Below are 15,792 nucleotides of genomic sequence, written 5' to 3' on the forward strand. Positions count from 1 at the left end.
TATGGCAAAAAGGGAACGCTTTTTATTGCATTTGGGGCACGTTCAAAGTTCCAGACGTTCAACATTTGCCTCAAGTGTTCTCAAATAAAGTTCAGATATCTCGTGAAGCTCGCCCACCCCGGCTCCCTCAGCATGTCAGTTTGTGACCTCCTGCAACGACATCATCCCAAGACCTTCACCAGATGCCTAAATACTTATCATTAGTTATTATCCACATTCCACAACACTACTAACCGTAGTTAATAACTATTCTTCAGTAACAAGCTCAACCCTGCGCCTTGGTCAAATCAAATCAAGTTAATCCGTCGGGTTCGGGTTTATATACCCGTGACTCGGGTCGGGTTGGGCTGAATTTTTTAGGCCCAATCTTACCTCTACTGCCAACTGAACAAGGCAGATTACTTGTAAGTCAAGTCTTGTTTATTTGCATAGCCCTTAGTCACAGAAAGTCTCAAAGATCTGCACAAACAACCATTACGACATCCCCTGATTTTTCAATTTTCTTTTTACATGGGTTCATTTTTCTATCTGTTTTTTTCCATCGTGGTCAGAAAGCGTTCATCTCTCGAGCAAATTTAGCGCTTGCAGCTTCTGTTTGATGTAATATCCCACGAGGATCTGAGGCCGCTGCTGGTAACCGTGAAGGACGTCAGGAGAAATGCTCAGCTGGTCTCCTTCCAGGCGGTCCAGTAACGTTGTGCAAACTACGGCCGCTTTAACGATACCAAAAATGAGGTGAAGGTTAGAGTACGTTTCAAAAGTGCCACGGGTAAAATTGTGCTGATGTCCTTTCTCACCTCGCAGGCCGCTCAGTTTGCACATGGCAGCAAAAACTGTAGACTCCATCTCGATATTGCAGACTCCAGCTTCTTTGGCTTTTGCCAAGTATTTGAGTTTGTCTTTCTTTGTGTACAAGCAGAAGGCGCCGTCTAAACGGCCTTGACCTATATGACACCACAAAACGCTTATTATTACTATTATTATTGGAAAAAGTTCAGGTTTTTTTTCAAAAACAGTGGTCAAGTAAGATAACTTCCTAAGCAAGCACCGTTAACTCCGGTCTTCAAGCTCCTACTTTTTGAAAACTGCGGCTTTAAATAGGGTGCGGCTTATTCTCTGCTCATTTCCATAAGGGATGCGCTCTAAATATAAAACTCATCTGGAAACATTTATGGCACCCTGCGAGAGAAAATACTCCATGTTTTTACCAACATTATTCATATACAGTGGAACCTCGCTTGTTCGCGGTTATACTTTTGGGGGTTCAGAGCTTCGCGGGTATAAAAAAATATACCTTACCAACTCAATAAAAGCATTTATTGACTTGACGCTATTGAGCGCGAGCTTATGTCAACTGAGGACACGGTGTGGACACTCTTATTGGGAAGGGGAGGGGGAGGCCCTGACACAATGCTTAGTCATTGCCGCTTCGCTCGACCCCCCCTCCTTCAACTCCTCCCACCTCACCCCCTTCTTATGTGGCGCTCAGTTTATCAAGGAGGAATTCGGCGACACGACGTAAGAATATTCTCTTCTGTCACATTTCATCTCAACTGTGACTTTATTATACCAAAAGCGAGCGGTTGTTTGTACAATCTAAACACGGCTAATTGTGTGTGGTTTCGTGTATTTGTTGTAAAAGACGAGCTAAAGTATGTTGTTATTGTCAGAAGTAGATCTTTCACTTTCATTAAAATGAACACAGACCATTTTTTAACTGTTGTTTCCCAAAACGCTTCACACTCATCAAATATCACATTTTCACTGTTTTTATTTTCAATATGTCACCGGTAGCGTTAACAAGCTAAATAAACTGCGATTGCTGCATGTGGTTGAGAGCGGTTAATACAATCATACTGAATGGTTCGTAGTGGTTTCGCCGCAGTCCTATTCCGTGTACATACATATTTTACAGGTTGTTTTTTTTGTTATAACATGATTTCACTCTCTCTCTACCCGAATTCTATTTGGTGTACTGTATACAGGGGGGTATACTGTATACCTGTATACGTTTTTTTAAGCATTTTTGAAGGGGCGCCGCTACTTCGCGGATAACAGCAGTGGATGTTATCCATCAAAAACGCTACACTTTTCTTTCCATATCATTGCCATCAATGTCAGGTCGCTGAAATTTCCTTTAATCCTCGAGAAACAATAACAAGCTAATTCAATTTGGCTCATTATCACGGCAACAAAAAAAAAAAACTGTGATGCAATCTGGCACTACTCTCCAAAGAATGGCTGTCCTGGCAATGTCATCTAGAAATATGGTTGCCTGGTTGGTTGGTTAGTTGAATCCCTTGACCACTAGGATCGTAGGGGCACCATTTCCTATAGTGTGTCCTGGCCAAATACAGCCTGGTGGTGCCCATCCCTCTCTAGGCTAATATGTTTCCACCGAGAACCCCGCGTGTGTGGCAAATGTGCACACCATATAGAAATATAGGGCTCACATTTCACGCGATGCAGCCCTCATTCACATTTTCCTTCGGCGCGGTGGTAAATACCTGCCGTCTTTGTAATCTTCTTGAATCGTCACAGGATTCGAAAAACGTGACGTAAACAACTCGAAGCAAAAAAATCTATAGAGTACAGCACTTTTGTTTGTTAAATAAATGCTGTAGCCTGTAAATAGGATTTGGTCCTTGGTTTTAATGTATAGCACAGTATTTAAAAAATAAATAGATAAAAGTTTATATTTCAATGATTTTGACTATCGCAGGTCCTTTTTGGAAGGCAACTTGTGTAAAAAAAAAAATGGAATTACTGTATTATGAACTCTAAAATGTTGGTATACTAGTGGTCCCAAGAGCCAAGAAGAGATCCGGAGGTTCAAGAGCGTTCTCCATTCGGGCCCCGGTGCTGTGGAATGCTCTTCCCTCTGAGATTCGATCTGCAACCTCAGTGGAACTGTTTGAATCTAGGCTCAAAATACACTTCTATTCTATAGCATATGAATAACCTATATTTTATGTTGACAATTTCTGTTTATTATTTGTTATTGCAACATCCATTGCTGCCTGGTCATCCTGGAAGGGGGATTACCTCTGCGGTCCCTTCTCAAGGTTTCTTCTTTTTCCTCATGATGAGGTTTTTGAGTTTTTCCTTGCCCTCATGTAGGTTTCAGATCAGGGGATGGTGTAATAGTAGTCTGTAGTTTGCAATAGTCAGTGTAGCCCTTTGAGACTCCTTGTGATTAAGGGCTATACAAATAAACATGACTTAAACCGGTACAAATGAGTCACATTTAAATTGTCTTGTAACCACCCTGCAGATGATTATGTGATGAAAATGATGGGGTGCTCCAAAAGGTGAGAGGGGCTCGATAAAAACATTAAGTTTGAGATGAATTTGTCACACAATTATTTATTTATAGCATTTATTGACCACACAAATACCCCCGTGTGCCTTTAACGCCACTCTTGGCACAAAAATCGCACGACACGATGAATTGATGATATACGATGAAAGCTTTAATTCATGGATTTTTAATAATTTGATGTTGCAGCCCTAGTTTGAATTTATTAAATACTATTAAATATTATACATTGAAACCAGTGAACAAACCCAATTTCCATGTTCAAGTATTTGTTTACCAAATAATAATAAGAAACTTTTTTGTTTTTACAAATAACTATCACGTGATACTTTGTCGCCATCATCTAGACCACGGGTGTCAAGCAGGTGGCCCGTGGGCCAGATCAGGCCCGCTAAGGGATTGAATCCGGCCCGTGAGACAACACTCAGAGAAGCGCAAGAGAAAAACAAGCTGCAGGTTGAAATATGTCAACTTGATGTTGCCAAAGCCAGGTGCCTCTCACAAAGACACTGTACAGTACTTGTATTTTTTTTTTTTCTCTCTCTCTCTCTCTCTCTTCACCTTTTCTCCCACTCTCTGTCTGTCTCTTTCACTCCCTGCGTCTCTCTTTTTCGCTTCCTCTGTTGCTCTTTGTCTCTCTGTGTCTTTTTAACTTCTTTTGCTCTAAATTCATTTTTTTCCTTTTCTCTCTTTTCTCTTTCTCTCTTCCTACCCTTCACGCTTTCTTTTCTCTTTTCTCTCCTTCTGTCTTTCTATTTCTCTATGCATTTCTTTCTTCCTCTCCCTTTCTTTTCCCCTCTCTCACAACTTCTCTTTTTATCTCTTTTGTTTCTCATGCTCTCTCCCTCTCTCTCTTTCTTTGTCCCGCCCTCTCTCTTCTTTTCCCTCACTCTTTCGCTTATTACTTTATCTCTCTTTAATCTACTAGTCCGGCCCCCGACAGAATGTTTGTTCTATCGTGTGGCCCCAGAGTTAAAATTAGTTTGACACCCCTGATCTAGACGTTATGGAAAACTGCATTTACATTCTGGCTGGCATCCCAAAATGGTTAAAGAGCAATATAGAACCAAAAAAAAAAATACACATATAGCCTTAGAAGGAAGGAAACACACACTGTATCCATCAACATTATTTGAAAAACATTAAGATGAGTCCTGTTGCTTTCTCTTTAAATCTAAGATTAAAACACACTTCTATTCTATAGCTTATAAATGACCTATATTTCATGTTGACAATATCTGTGTATTATTTGTTATTGCAACATCCGTTGCAGCATGGTCATCCTGAAAGAGGGATGACCTCATGTGCGGTCCCTTCTCAAGGTTTCTTCATTTTACTCATGTTGAGGTTTTTGAGTTTTTCCTTGCCCTCATGTAGGTTTTAGATAAGGGGGTGGTGCAATAATAGTCTGTGGTCTGTGCAGCCCTTTGAGACTCCTTGTGATTAAGGGCTATACAAATAAACTTGACTTGACCTCTAAATTTGCTACATAGCGAAACCAAACATGTGTTCCTGTGGCAGACCTTCATAGAAATCCAGTGTGCACATGGTGTTGCCGATCACCGTGTTGAACTGGCCCAGCTCCTCGCCGCACTGAAGCAGCTCCTGGGCCAGGCTGTAGTCCAGGTCAGTCTCGCGGACCACCGGCTTCCCCAAGATCAGCTGCTCGTATTTGGGCGCAAATGTGGCGTCCACAGATTGCTTGGTGATGACGACGGTACCGGGCTCGATCCCTTAAAATGAAGAACGAACACAAAAAAGAAACTAGATACATGTGCAAGAAATTGAACGATTTTGTGACATTTTTGGAGATAAATTCACATTTTTTTCGAAATCAGTAGGTGGCAGCAAATGCCCATTTTGAACCAGAAACTGAAAATCTGACCCAGAAAATAGCCCAGAAAACCAGAATTGCTATAAAATCAACATTGCTGTTTCAGTGAGTGGTTAAAAGCTAATCAGCAGTTTTAAGGTTTTTACAGTTTATCAAATTGGAGTGCGACGTTAAGGTGTGCTTAAAAGTTGAAAGTTAAATACAGAAGAACTGTTTGGGGCGGAACACATTAGGTTAAAGTAATTCGGACTAGGAGAGGTGCTGGAGAGTGACAACATACCCCTCCCCGCGGATTTAATTTGATTTATCTTTGACAGTGTAGCATGAAAATGGAGAAAGCCTCTAGGAGAGTCCAAGCGCCAACCCAAACCAAAGAAAGATGAAAAAAGAAGAAATGATTTGAGCGCATCTAAGAAATGCACGTACTTGCACGCGCAACATGAATAAGCAGACTAAGGCTGCAACGATGACACAAGCCAGGAGATGGCAGAGTACAAAGTTCCAAATTCTATAATAATATGGGTGAACTTTTCAAGTAGAATTTATAGAATAAAAATATGACCTAATACAAATAAAACTATCTGACATAATAGAATACAGTTAGTTTTTGCTGTATTGCGGTTTACTTATCCCGATTCCTCCTACTTCTTGTATTGTAATCATGCATTAGTTATGCAGAAGACAACACTTAGCGAATGCAATCACGGGGGCGGAGGGCTGTGTGTGCGTGTTGGATTGGCGTGAATGTTATAGGCTGAGTTAAACAGAAGTCGATAGGTCCACCCACCCAGAAGAAACTGTGAAGCACAGCTACAGCTAGACTTGACTATTTTAGCAGATTGTTACCAAAAAAAAAAAATCATCAATTAAATTGGACTCTGAGAAGTCAGAAGAGCTCAAAGTAAGGCTGACCCCTAGCGGGTGCTCCGTGGATTGTTATCGGGTTTGGGAAGAGACTGAGGCGGCGTCAAAAGAGAAAGCGACATTGGTGCTCCACGTCCGGCCGACTGCTACGGCTAGGCTATGTAACAGGCCAGCTCTGCCGAGCCTGTATCTCACCAACACAAGATCCATTACCCATCCGTTTCATGGAGCTACACCTCGTGGGAACGTGCTACATTCATGACTATTGTATTTTAATCATCAGCGAGACCTGGCTCAATTCAAAGATATTCGATGCTAGCGTGCGACTAGCTGGCCGATCTCTGCATTGTTTTCTAACACAAAAGAGAAGCCATCCAATTTTGTTTTACTATTGCATAACGACAATAAAGAACATTCAATCATTTATTCATCTGCAATTCTGTGTTTTTATTTGTACAGTGCCATGAAAAAGATGTATTATTTGTTGCAACTTCCATTGCTATATGGCCATCCTGTAAGGGGGATTTTACCTAATGTCTCAAGGTTTCTGTATTTTCTCCATGTTGAAGTTTTGGAGTTTTACCTTGCCCCCATGTAGGTTTTAGATCACGGGACGGTGTCATAATAGTCTGTAATAGTATGTTGTCTGTGCAGCCATTTGAGACGCTTTCTGATTAAGGGCGTCACAAAAAACCATGACTTGACATGCTATTTTTCTTTCTTATTTTACCACACAAGTTGAAAATAAAGTACAACTAAAAACGTAAGAAATATTGTAAAATATATTTCTTTTTTATTTTATATAGCCCTAGGCTCTTTTATAGCCTGTCTTGAGAATATTCATGTTAAAAATGACCCAAGCATATATATGTTTTAGCATTTCTAGGTTTGGTGTGCCTTGAGATTTTTTATCAATGAGAAAAGGTTGCCTTGGCTCAGAAAACACTGAAAAATGGCTTAAGAACTCTAAAATAAGTAATAAAAATAAAAATATATAAAATTATTGTTGGTGACCTCACACAAGGAACCCAGAGATAAAACAATCGGGTTTTGCGACATGTGATATAATTAACTGTATTTTCTTTGTTTTAATGAACCACAAAAACTTAAAGTGATTGCCAAGGAAGGATTAGATTACCACTAACTGAGAAAAAGTAAAACTCAAAAGGCTGAGGTCGATATGAGGTATTCCATTGAAAGGATGAGCGCTCCCTCTGGAGGCGAGTTGCTGAATTATAAATTGGATGTACTGTATTAGAATTAGAGTAAGATCTTAGGCCCGGAGTCGACTCGGAATTTAGGTTGGGCCGGGCCTAAAATGTCAATCAAGTTCGGTTTCGGGTCGGCCCGGTTTCTTTCTCGCTGCCTTTTTTTGTAATTGAATGTAAGTACTAACAACCACCACTAGATGTAGCCATTGCTTTTAGAATGAGCACTGCTGTTTGTCTACGGCAGTGACAAAATGATTGTTTATTATAATTAATTAAAATCCAGTTGTTTGGGATGCCGCGTTGGTTGTTCTATGAGTTCCAAAATGTCGCTTTTGAAGCCCGAGTCAGCCAAAATCACCCTTCCTCCTCCTGATTCCTCACAAATAAAATATGAATATTCGGGTTTGCTTGGGGCTTGGCACACCCATGGGAGGAGCCGGCAGACCAGCTTGCGGAAAAATGTGGGCCGAGAGAAGAAAAGCAACACTAATTCGGCCATATTCGTTGGAGTTCACTTAGTTATATTGTTCAAGAAATTAAATCTGCCCCTGTGTGGAAATGCCGGTCTCTTGTCTATCTTTTCCATCAAGAAACGAGCGCGCATTGTTAGGTGAATGTAGGTTGTGTTTGGTTAATGGAGTCAGATAACTAATTTGAACAATTTGGTAAACGGTACATTTTAATATTTAAATCCTAACATATGCAAAAATATTTTAAAAGGTAGTACTTGGAGACTAGCCTAAATTGTACTATCTACAAAACAAAAGAAATACAAGCTTACCTATGCCCCCTGATGTTCCGATGCGTATGATTGTCACATCCGTGCAGCGTGCATGATGGAGGAGCTTTATTAGCTCATGCATCATTATCGATATGGACGGAATTCCGATACCATGCTACAAAAAGAGCACTTTTCACAAGAACTGACATTTTGGATAGAATATAGTTTTAAGCGTGGCTTCCACTTACACTAACAGACAGGACGGGACCAACTTTAAACATGGCGTAACGATCAGTTCCGGCGCAAATATTTGGATACTCGGATTTCGGGTCCTGCATCCCAAGCTCCACGGCGATGTATTCAATGAATTCTTTCATGCGCCAAACACTGCCACCAACACACACAAACTAGAAGGAAACGCATCAAAACCTCAAAGATCTTCTAGTTTTTGTAAATATAAATATATTTGATCTTACTCTGACGTCTCCAAACAAAGCAGGGAGGTTGTGTGATCCCGTTCCCAGATTGAAGTGGTACAAGATGTCGTCTTTCAGCCCACATAGGTGAGGGTTGTGAACTGTAACGGGACTTGAAAGCGGAAAATAAGGAGGAAAGTTAATGCATGACTCGTAAAAGTCTCATTAAAAAAAAGAAAACATTATCTCTGAATAGGAATAGGAAAAGTCGGGAGTATGGGGTACCGCACAGTCTTATCCAGGCTATACGGTCCATGTAGGCCCGGTGCGAGAGTCTGGACCGCATTGCCGGGAGTAAGTCGGATTTGTTCCCGGTGAGAGTTGGACTCCGCCAGGGCTGCCCTTTGTCACCGATTCTGTTCATAACTTTTATGGACAGAATTTCTAGGCGCGGCCTTGGTGGGGATGAAGTCCGGTTTGGGGGACTCAAGATTGCATCACTGCTTTTTGGAGATGATGTGGTGCTGTTGGCTTCCTAAGGCCGTGATCTTCAGCTCTCACTAGGGTGTCTCACAGCCCAGTGTGAAGCGGCCGGGATGAGGATCAGCACCTTTAAGTCGGAGACCATGGTACTCAGCCGGAAAAGGGTGGCATGCTCCCTCCGGGTTGGGGATAAGATCAATTCCCAAGTGGAGGAGTTCAGGTATCTTGGGGTCTTGTTCAAGAGTCACGGTAGGATGGAACAAGAGATTGAAAGACGGGTCGGTGCAGCGTCTGCCGTCATTCGGACTCTGTACCAGTCCGTCGTGGTGAAGAGGTAGCTGAGTTGAAAGGCAAAGCTCTTGATCTACCAGTCGATCTACGTTCCTACCCTCACCTATGGTCATGAAAGGTGGGTTATGACCGAAAGAACAAGATCCCGGACACAAATGAGTTTTCTCCGCAGGGTGGCTGGGATCTCCCTTCGAGATAAGGTGAGAAGATCAGTTATCCAGTAGGGAATCTATGTAGAGCCACTGCGCCTCTACGTTGAGAGGAGCCAGTTGAGGTGGCTCGGGCATCTGACAAGGATGTCTCCTGGACGCCTCCCTCGGGAGGTGTTCCGGGCATGTCCCACCGACAGAAGGCCCCGGGGACGACCCAGGATACGCTGAAGTTATTATGTCTCGAGGCTGGCCTGGGAACGTCTCGGGATCCCGTCAGATGAGCTGAAGGAAGTGGCTGGGAATAGGGAGGTCTGGGCTACCCTGTTAAGGCTGCTGCCCCCCCCAACCTGACCCAGGATAAGCGAAAGACAATGGATGGAAGGTCTATGAATATAGAATAGAATACTTTTTTAGCTATGTAGCTAGCTACAGTACAAAATGCTGCAGCAAGGCTTTTAACTAAGACAAGAAAGTTGGATCACATTACACCAATTCTAGCTAACATGTATTGGCTCCCTGTTAGCTTAAGATATGATTTTAAGATCTGTTGGTATCATATAAAATCATGCATGGACTTGCTACCTCATATCTTTTAGATGTAATTCCCCCCTATGTTCCGGTCCGGAGTCTTCGCTCTGAAAAAGCTGGTCTATTAGTGATCCCAAGAGTCAAGAAGAGAACCGCAGGTTTGAGAGTATTTTCCTTTCGGGCCCTGATGTTGTGGAATGCTGCCCCCTGAGATTCGATCTGTAACTGGCCCGGGGACCAGTTACAGCCCAGGATCAAGTTTTTATTGGCCTCAGTCGATAAATTAATATTATGTCGCCCATCAGTAGTGGTGACTGCTTCAAAAACTAATTTTGCAAAAAAAATAAAAAGGAAAAAATAAGAAATTCGCATTTCATCAGATGATGGCAGTAGCCCTTTGGCCACCTTGCTCTTAGCTTTTCTGTGAGAATTGACATGGTGACTGTAAATTAAAAAAGGAAAGTTTACTGTGAGGGACAAGTGGAATATTGAGTACTTCAACACTGAACTCTAACAACTGTGTTTGCCTAATTTGTCAAGAGATTGTGGCTGTTTTCAGGGAATAAAATATCAAGAGGCACTGCCAGACGAAACATGCTGACTACAAAAAAACGAACTAGAAACGAACGCTGTGAAAAGGTGAAGCAACTAGAAGCTGTTTTAACAGCACAGCAGCGCTTTTTCACGAGACCCTTTTGATAAAATGAAAATGCTACTAAGGGGAGCTACGAGGCCGCGACGCTGATCGCCAAGCACCGCAAACTTTTCGCGGAGGGTGAATTAATTAAAGACCGTTTATAGAATGCCTGGCTGAATAGTCAGCCCACACACATTTACAGCTAACAAAATTTGGCCCGCTTTCTGAAATATTTGGACACTTTTGCTGTACAGGATTTCTTTTATATACACTGATACGTATAACACGCAGAATAAATAAATTGTTGGTGTTGTTGATTTGGTAAATAACATAAACCTGTTTACACAAATTACACAGACTCAGAGACAGTTTCTTCCCCAGAGCCATTACCACCCTTAACACACACCGCACAAAGAACTGAACCTCTTGCAAACACACTACCTCATACAGATGTAAAATTGTATTCATGCCTATGCTCACTTTGCACAATGTTGACTATTTTGCACGATTTTGCCTATTTTTGCACCAACACATATTGCACTAATACTATCCCAAAAACTGTATCTAACAACAATACAAAGGAAATTATTATATTATTATTATTACATGCCCACATTTCTTGTGTAAATTATAACCTTTATCTTCTATGTTCCTTTATATTGTGTAAATTATAACCTTATATTCTTTGTTCCCTTATCTTCTTTATTTTCTTTTATCCTCACTGTTAAATGTGAGACTGGAGTGCCACCTCCAATTTCGTTGTTACAATCTGTTCAACCCATTTTGTAACAATGACAATAAAGGTATATTCTATTCTATTTTTGTTTTTATTATATGGTTTGTCCTGTGAGTAAATAGGTGCCACAATGTGTTTGTAAGGTTTGTCATCGCTTAATAAGAGGTTGACTGGAATATTCAATGTAGTTTTCTACCATTAGTTTTATTTCGATTTTTTTGTAATCGAGATACAGAATAAGAGCTTGCTCTGTCCACTCCACGCATCGGCCCGGTATTGCAGTACCTCCGGGAACGGTGCATTCGCAATGATCGCAACAAGGCTTTAGGGCTAGGACCTTAGCTTGGCCTTATGGCTGAGAGTAAGTGTCCCGGCTCCTAGGCTTTGTAGCGTATTATGAACTGACCGATAACGGATAATGAATAATGAATAACGAAGATAGATCAATAACCCTTAAAAACCCCAATCGAGATACAGAAAAGGGACAGGTAGGAACTTTGAAGCAGATGGGGTCATTTTTACCACGTGATTTAAGAACCTAATTTTCTTTGAACACGTTAGAAGCAGGGTGGGGTAGGCTTACTTTAACTGGATTACTTTCAATTACTTTTGGATTACTCTAACAACAAATATGCAAATAAAAGACAAAAGAAACTAAATATGAATAAAATTACTAAATTTTGTGCAGGCTTGGGGAGTAACGGTATACTTGGATCGGCTAAAATGATGTTGGCAAGCTGTTTGGATTTATTTTCATTTGTATCTGTCACATTTTATGTTAGTTTTGCCGGAGATCAAAGCCAGGAGAGAAACCTTACCACGTGTTGTGAGTCATAATTTTATTCATATTTAGTTGCTTTTGTCTTTTATTAGCATATTTGGTATTGGAGTACAGTAATCCCTCGGTTATCGCGGTTAATGGAGACCAAAACCACCCGCGAAAAGTGAAAATCCGCGAAGTAGCGACGCCCCTTCAAAAATCGTTTAAAAAAAATGTTTTTTATTTTTTTAAATTTTTCTATTTTATTTTATTATTATTTTTTAGACCCGGTTAATGGGGACCAAAACCACCCGCGAAAAGTGAAAATCCTCGAAGTAGCAACGCCCCTTCAAAGATGCTTAAAAAATAAAAAATATATATATATTTTTTAATTATTTTATTTTATTATTATTTTTTTAGACCCGCGAAGCTCTGAACCCGCAAACGTGGAACCGCGAAGTAGCGAGGTCCCACTGTAATCCAAAAGTAATTGAAAGTAATCCAGTTAAAGTAACCCTACCCAACCCTGGTTAGAAGATACAGTGTAGAATGATTTATTGTACTCAAAAATCGTATTTAACGATCGTAAAACATCATCTAATGGGGGACATTATTATGGGGCACCTTACTTTCTCGTGTCCATGTTCTTCAAATCCATCCTCGATGTCGGGCACTGAATGATCAAAATCAAAGTAATTATTTCAATAAAGTCTTTGAACCGCGTGTGTGACGCCAAACCATTTAAAATATGCGTTGTTGTGACCAGCACGTGACATAGAAGGGAGAAAAGCGCCGCTTCAAGCAGTAACTGGACGCCATGCTTGCGCTCCCCATTCAAAGCCGGGTCATTTGAGTGCAGTGATGAGTCGTTCGCGAATGAAACGAATCTACGAGACGATTCTTTTGAAGTGGTGAGTAGGAAGTGGCTCCCTATCGACAATGGGCCGGTGTTTTCGTTTCTCATTTTGGGGTCTTTAACGTGGTCCCCCGGGCACCAGGGTGCCCCCTATGTTGAGGTGCCCACGGACCTGTTTCTGACAAACACCTCACCGCCAGTGCTGGGTCATTGTGATTTTCTAGTAAAAATCAGTTTCTTTTCGTTGATTGACTGAGTCTATTATATAATAACATTGTAACAACGTAGTAATAACATGACAAGTTGTGAGTTTAGAAATTCAGATAAATCAATTCTAGTTCATGACTCTTCATGGACAAAAAATAAATCAAAGTATTGATAACTACCTTTGAGCAATTAATTATGAGTGGAGAAGAGAATCTATTCTTGTATCAAACAAATGTATTTGTTCCTTTTTTTTCTTTTACAACAAACTGAATTCCAATTTATGGGTTTTATAAAGCAAATGACCAAAAATGTGCATTTTTTTGCTAGCTAGCTAGCTGGCTAATTATCATCATACCTTTTTAGAAATTTTGCAAGCTATCTAGCTAATATTTTACATTTTGACATGCTATCTAGCTAACATTTAACATTGTTGCCAGTTATCAAGCTAAATTTTGGCCTCTTTCTAACTAGTTTTATTTAGCTTTCCATCTTGCTATTTTGATAGGGTTTTAGCTAGCTAGCTAACCCCCTTTTAGTTTTTACCTGTTTAATGTTAGATTATTAAAATGGGTGCCCTGCGATTGGCTGGCAACCAGTTCAGGGTGTCCCCTGCCCACTGCCCGATGATTGCTGGGATGGGCTCCAGCATCTCCGCGACCCTACTGAGGTTAAGCGGTGCAGCTAATGAGATGAGATTGAAATAGGTCACTGAGTGTGTTGTCACCATTTTCCAGCTATATTAAGTGTATTATTTAATCATCACAGCATTACTATGATAATCACGGTATTTATTTTAGTTGTTATGAATGCACTTATGTTCATCCACATATTTGAATGAAGTCTTTACTTGCTGCATCCTTTCTTATCAGTACTTTACCAGCAATGGTCTTCGCCCCTTTCTTATCATACAACCTTCAAAATACAGCTACCACCAGTTTTAACAAAGGGCTCTTGAATAAGATGTGAGTTCCTTTTTTTGATTCTCACAACAAAACTTGAATAGAAAATCCAGGCCATGGAGATGCGATGCTACAGGAAACTAGGCACCAGCTACTTAGCCCATGTGACAAAAGGGTGCGCAACACCATTAGAGGGCACATTGGATCCTACGAACAGAGTTGGGTAGGGTTACTCTAACTGGATTACTTTCAATTACTTTTGGATTACTCCAATACCAAATATGCTAATAAAAGACAAAAGAAACTAAATATGAATAAAATTACTAAATTTTGTGCAGGCTTTGGGAGTAACGGAATACATGGAACGGCAAAAATGATGTTGGCAAGCTGTTTGGATTTATTTTCATTTTGTTTCTGTCACATTTTATGTTAGTTTTGCCGGCGATCAAAGAGATCGAAGCCAGGAGAGAAAGCTTACCACGTGTTGTGAGTCATAATTGTATTCATATTTAGTTTCTTTTGTCTTTTATTAGCATATTTGGTATTGGAGTCATCCAAAAGTAATTGGAAGTAATCAAGTTAAAGTAACCCTACCCAACCCTGCCTACTAAGAACTGTTGTCAACTGTTTGCAGGCGGAAACTTCAGTGGTATGGTCACGTCACTAGCTCATTAGGACGGGCCAAGATCGTTCTCCAGGGCACAGTCCAAGGGGGAAGGAGGAGAGGAAGACCGGAAAAGAACTGGGCCGACAGCATTTAATGAATGCCCTGGTGCCACCTTTGCCACATTCCATAAACAGGCCAGGAACCGTCAACAGTGGAGAAAGCTGTCCAGAGTTGCGTCCTCATTGTTGCCCTGACAACCCATGCGGTTAGGGTATCGGTGAACCATGGAAAGAGAGGAATGTATATTCACCAGGGTAGTGTACATTTTACTCAACAAATTGAAAATCTATGTTCTTAATCTATGAACTTGTTTTGGGTTTCCACATACAAAGGTCCGGAGTACTTCACAAAACATGAAAGGTCTGTAACATAAAAATTTTAGAAAAATTACAATAAGAACGTCAGGAGAACCAGAACTCACCCGGTTCCTGTAACCATCAAAGGAGAATGTGTAGAATTTGTCCAGACCTACAAATACCTGGGTGTGCAGCTGGACAACAAACTGGACTGGACTGCCAACACAGAAGCTCTGTGCAGGAAAGGACAAGGCTGACAGTACTTCCTCAGAAGGCTGGCATCCTTCAACATCTGCAAAAAGCTCCTGAAAATATTCTATGAGACAGTTGTGGCAAGCGCCCTCTTCTTTGCGGCAGCGTGTTGGGGAGGAAGCGTCATGAAGAAGGATGGCTCCCGTCTCCATAAACTGGCGAGGAAAGCGAGCTCTGTTGTGGGCACAGAGCTGGACAGCCTGACAACAGTAGCTGAGAGACGGGCACTGGAAAAGCTGTGGTCAATCATGGACAATTCATCACATCCACTACACAGCATTATATCCAGAGAGAAGAGCAGCTTCAGCGACAGACTGCTGTCACTGTCTTGTACCACGGACAGACTGAGGAGATATTTTCTTCCTCATGCCATGAGGCTCTTTAACTCCACCCGGCAGAGTAAAGGCCCACATTAAACCACACCCCCTACATTGCAAATTATCGAATTTTGTTGCAATGTGTATTCTTTGTAGCACTATCTAGATACTCTATATAACACGCTCCAGTGGGTATTAGCACGTCACATTGGGTATTTGTATATTGTATTCTTTTTGCTTTATTATTGTATTGTTCTCAGCGCAGGGATGCTGCTGGAAATGTAAATTTCCCTGCGGGGATGAATAAAGTATCTATCTATCTAATAATAAAACTTCTCAGGCCAAA

The 15,792-nt window shown here is 41.1% G+C and overlaps 1 protein-coding gene and 1 pseudogene across 2 annotated transcripts; one reads left to right on the plus strand and one right to left on the minus strand.

Moving 5' to 3' along the window:
• Nucleotides 1–487: 487 nt before the first annotated feature.
• upp1 (uridine phosphorylase 1) lies at nt 488–12,794 on the minus strand. Of its 2 annotated transcripts, XM_088327243.1 has the most exons (8): nt 12,691–12,789; nt 12,582–12,625; nt 8,426–8,537; nt 8,198–8,356; nt 8,010–8,124; nt 4,843–5,052; nt 798–944; nt 488–713 (listed from the first exon to the last, which is right to left on the minus strand). In XM_088327243.1, exons 1-8 carry the CDS (start codon nt 12,691–12,693, stop codon nt 559–561), a joined length of 945 nt encoding a protein of 314 aa, XP_088183369.1. In that variant the 5' UTR covers nt 12,694–12,789; the 3' UTR covers nt 488–558. The 2 variants fall into 2 exon arrangements, with proteins under 2 accessions (XP_088183369.1, XP_088183370.1); XM_088327244.1 differs by having other exon boundaries at nt 12,582–12,794.
• Nucleotides 11,343–11,499, plus strand: LOC148372676 (U2 spliceosomal RNA; annotated as a pseudogene).
• Nucleotides 12,795–15,792: the final 2,998 nt, after the last annotated feature.

The sequence above is a fragment of the Urocampus carinirostris genome, chromosome 2 (assembly GCF_059441175.1).
Source record: "Urocampus carinirostris isolate Australia breed hairy pipefish chromosome 2, RoL_Ucar_1.0, whole genome shotgun sequence".
Lineage (NCBI taxonomy): Eukaryota > Metazoa > Chordata > Actinopteri > Syngnathiformes > Syngnathidae > Urocampus > Urocampus carinirostris.

Coding starts and splice junctions, on each gene's coding strand:
- upp1 (XM_088327243.1), bottom strand. Junction 8,538..12,581: donor AAGAACATGGACACGAGAAA/GTAAGGTGCCCC, acceptor TCCGCTTTCAAG/TCCCGTTACAGTTCACAACC. Junction 8,357..8,425: donor CTTTGTTTGGAGACGTCAGA/GTAAGATCAAAT, acceptor GTTTCCTTCTAG/TTTGTGTGTGTTGGTGGCAG.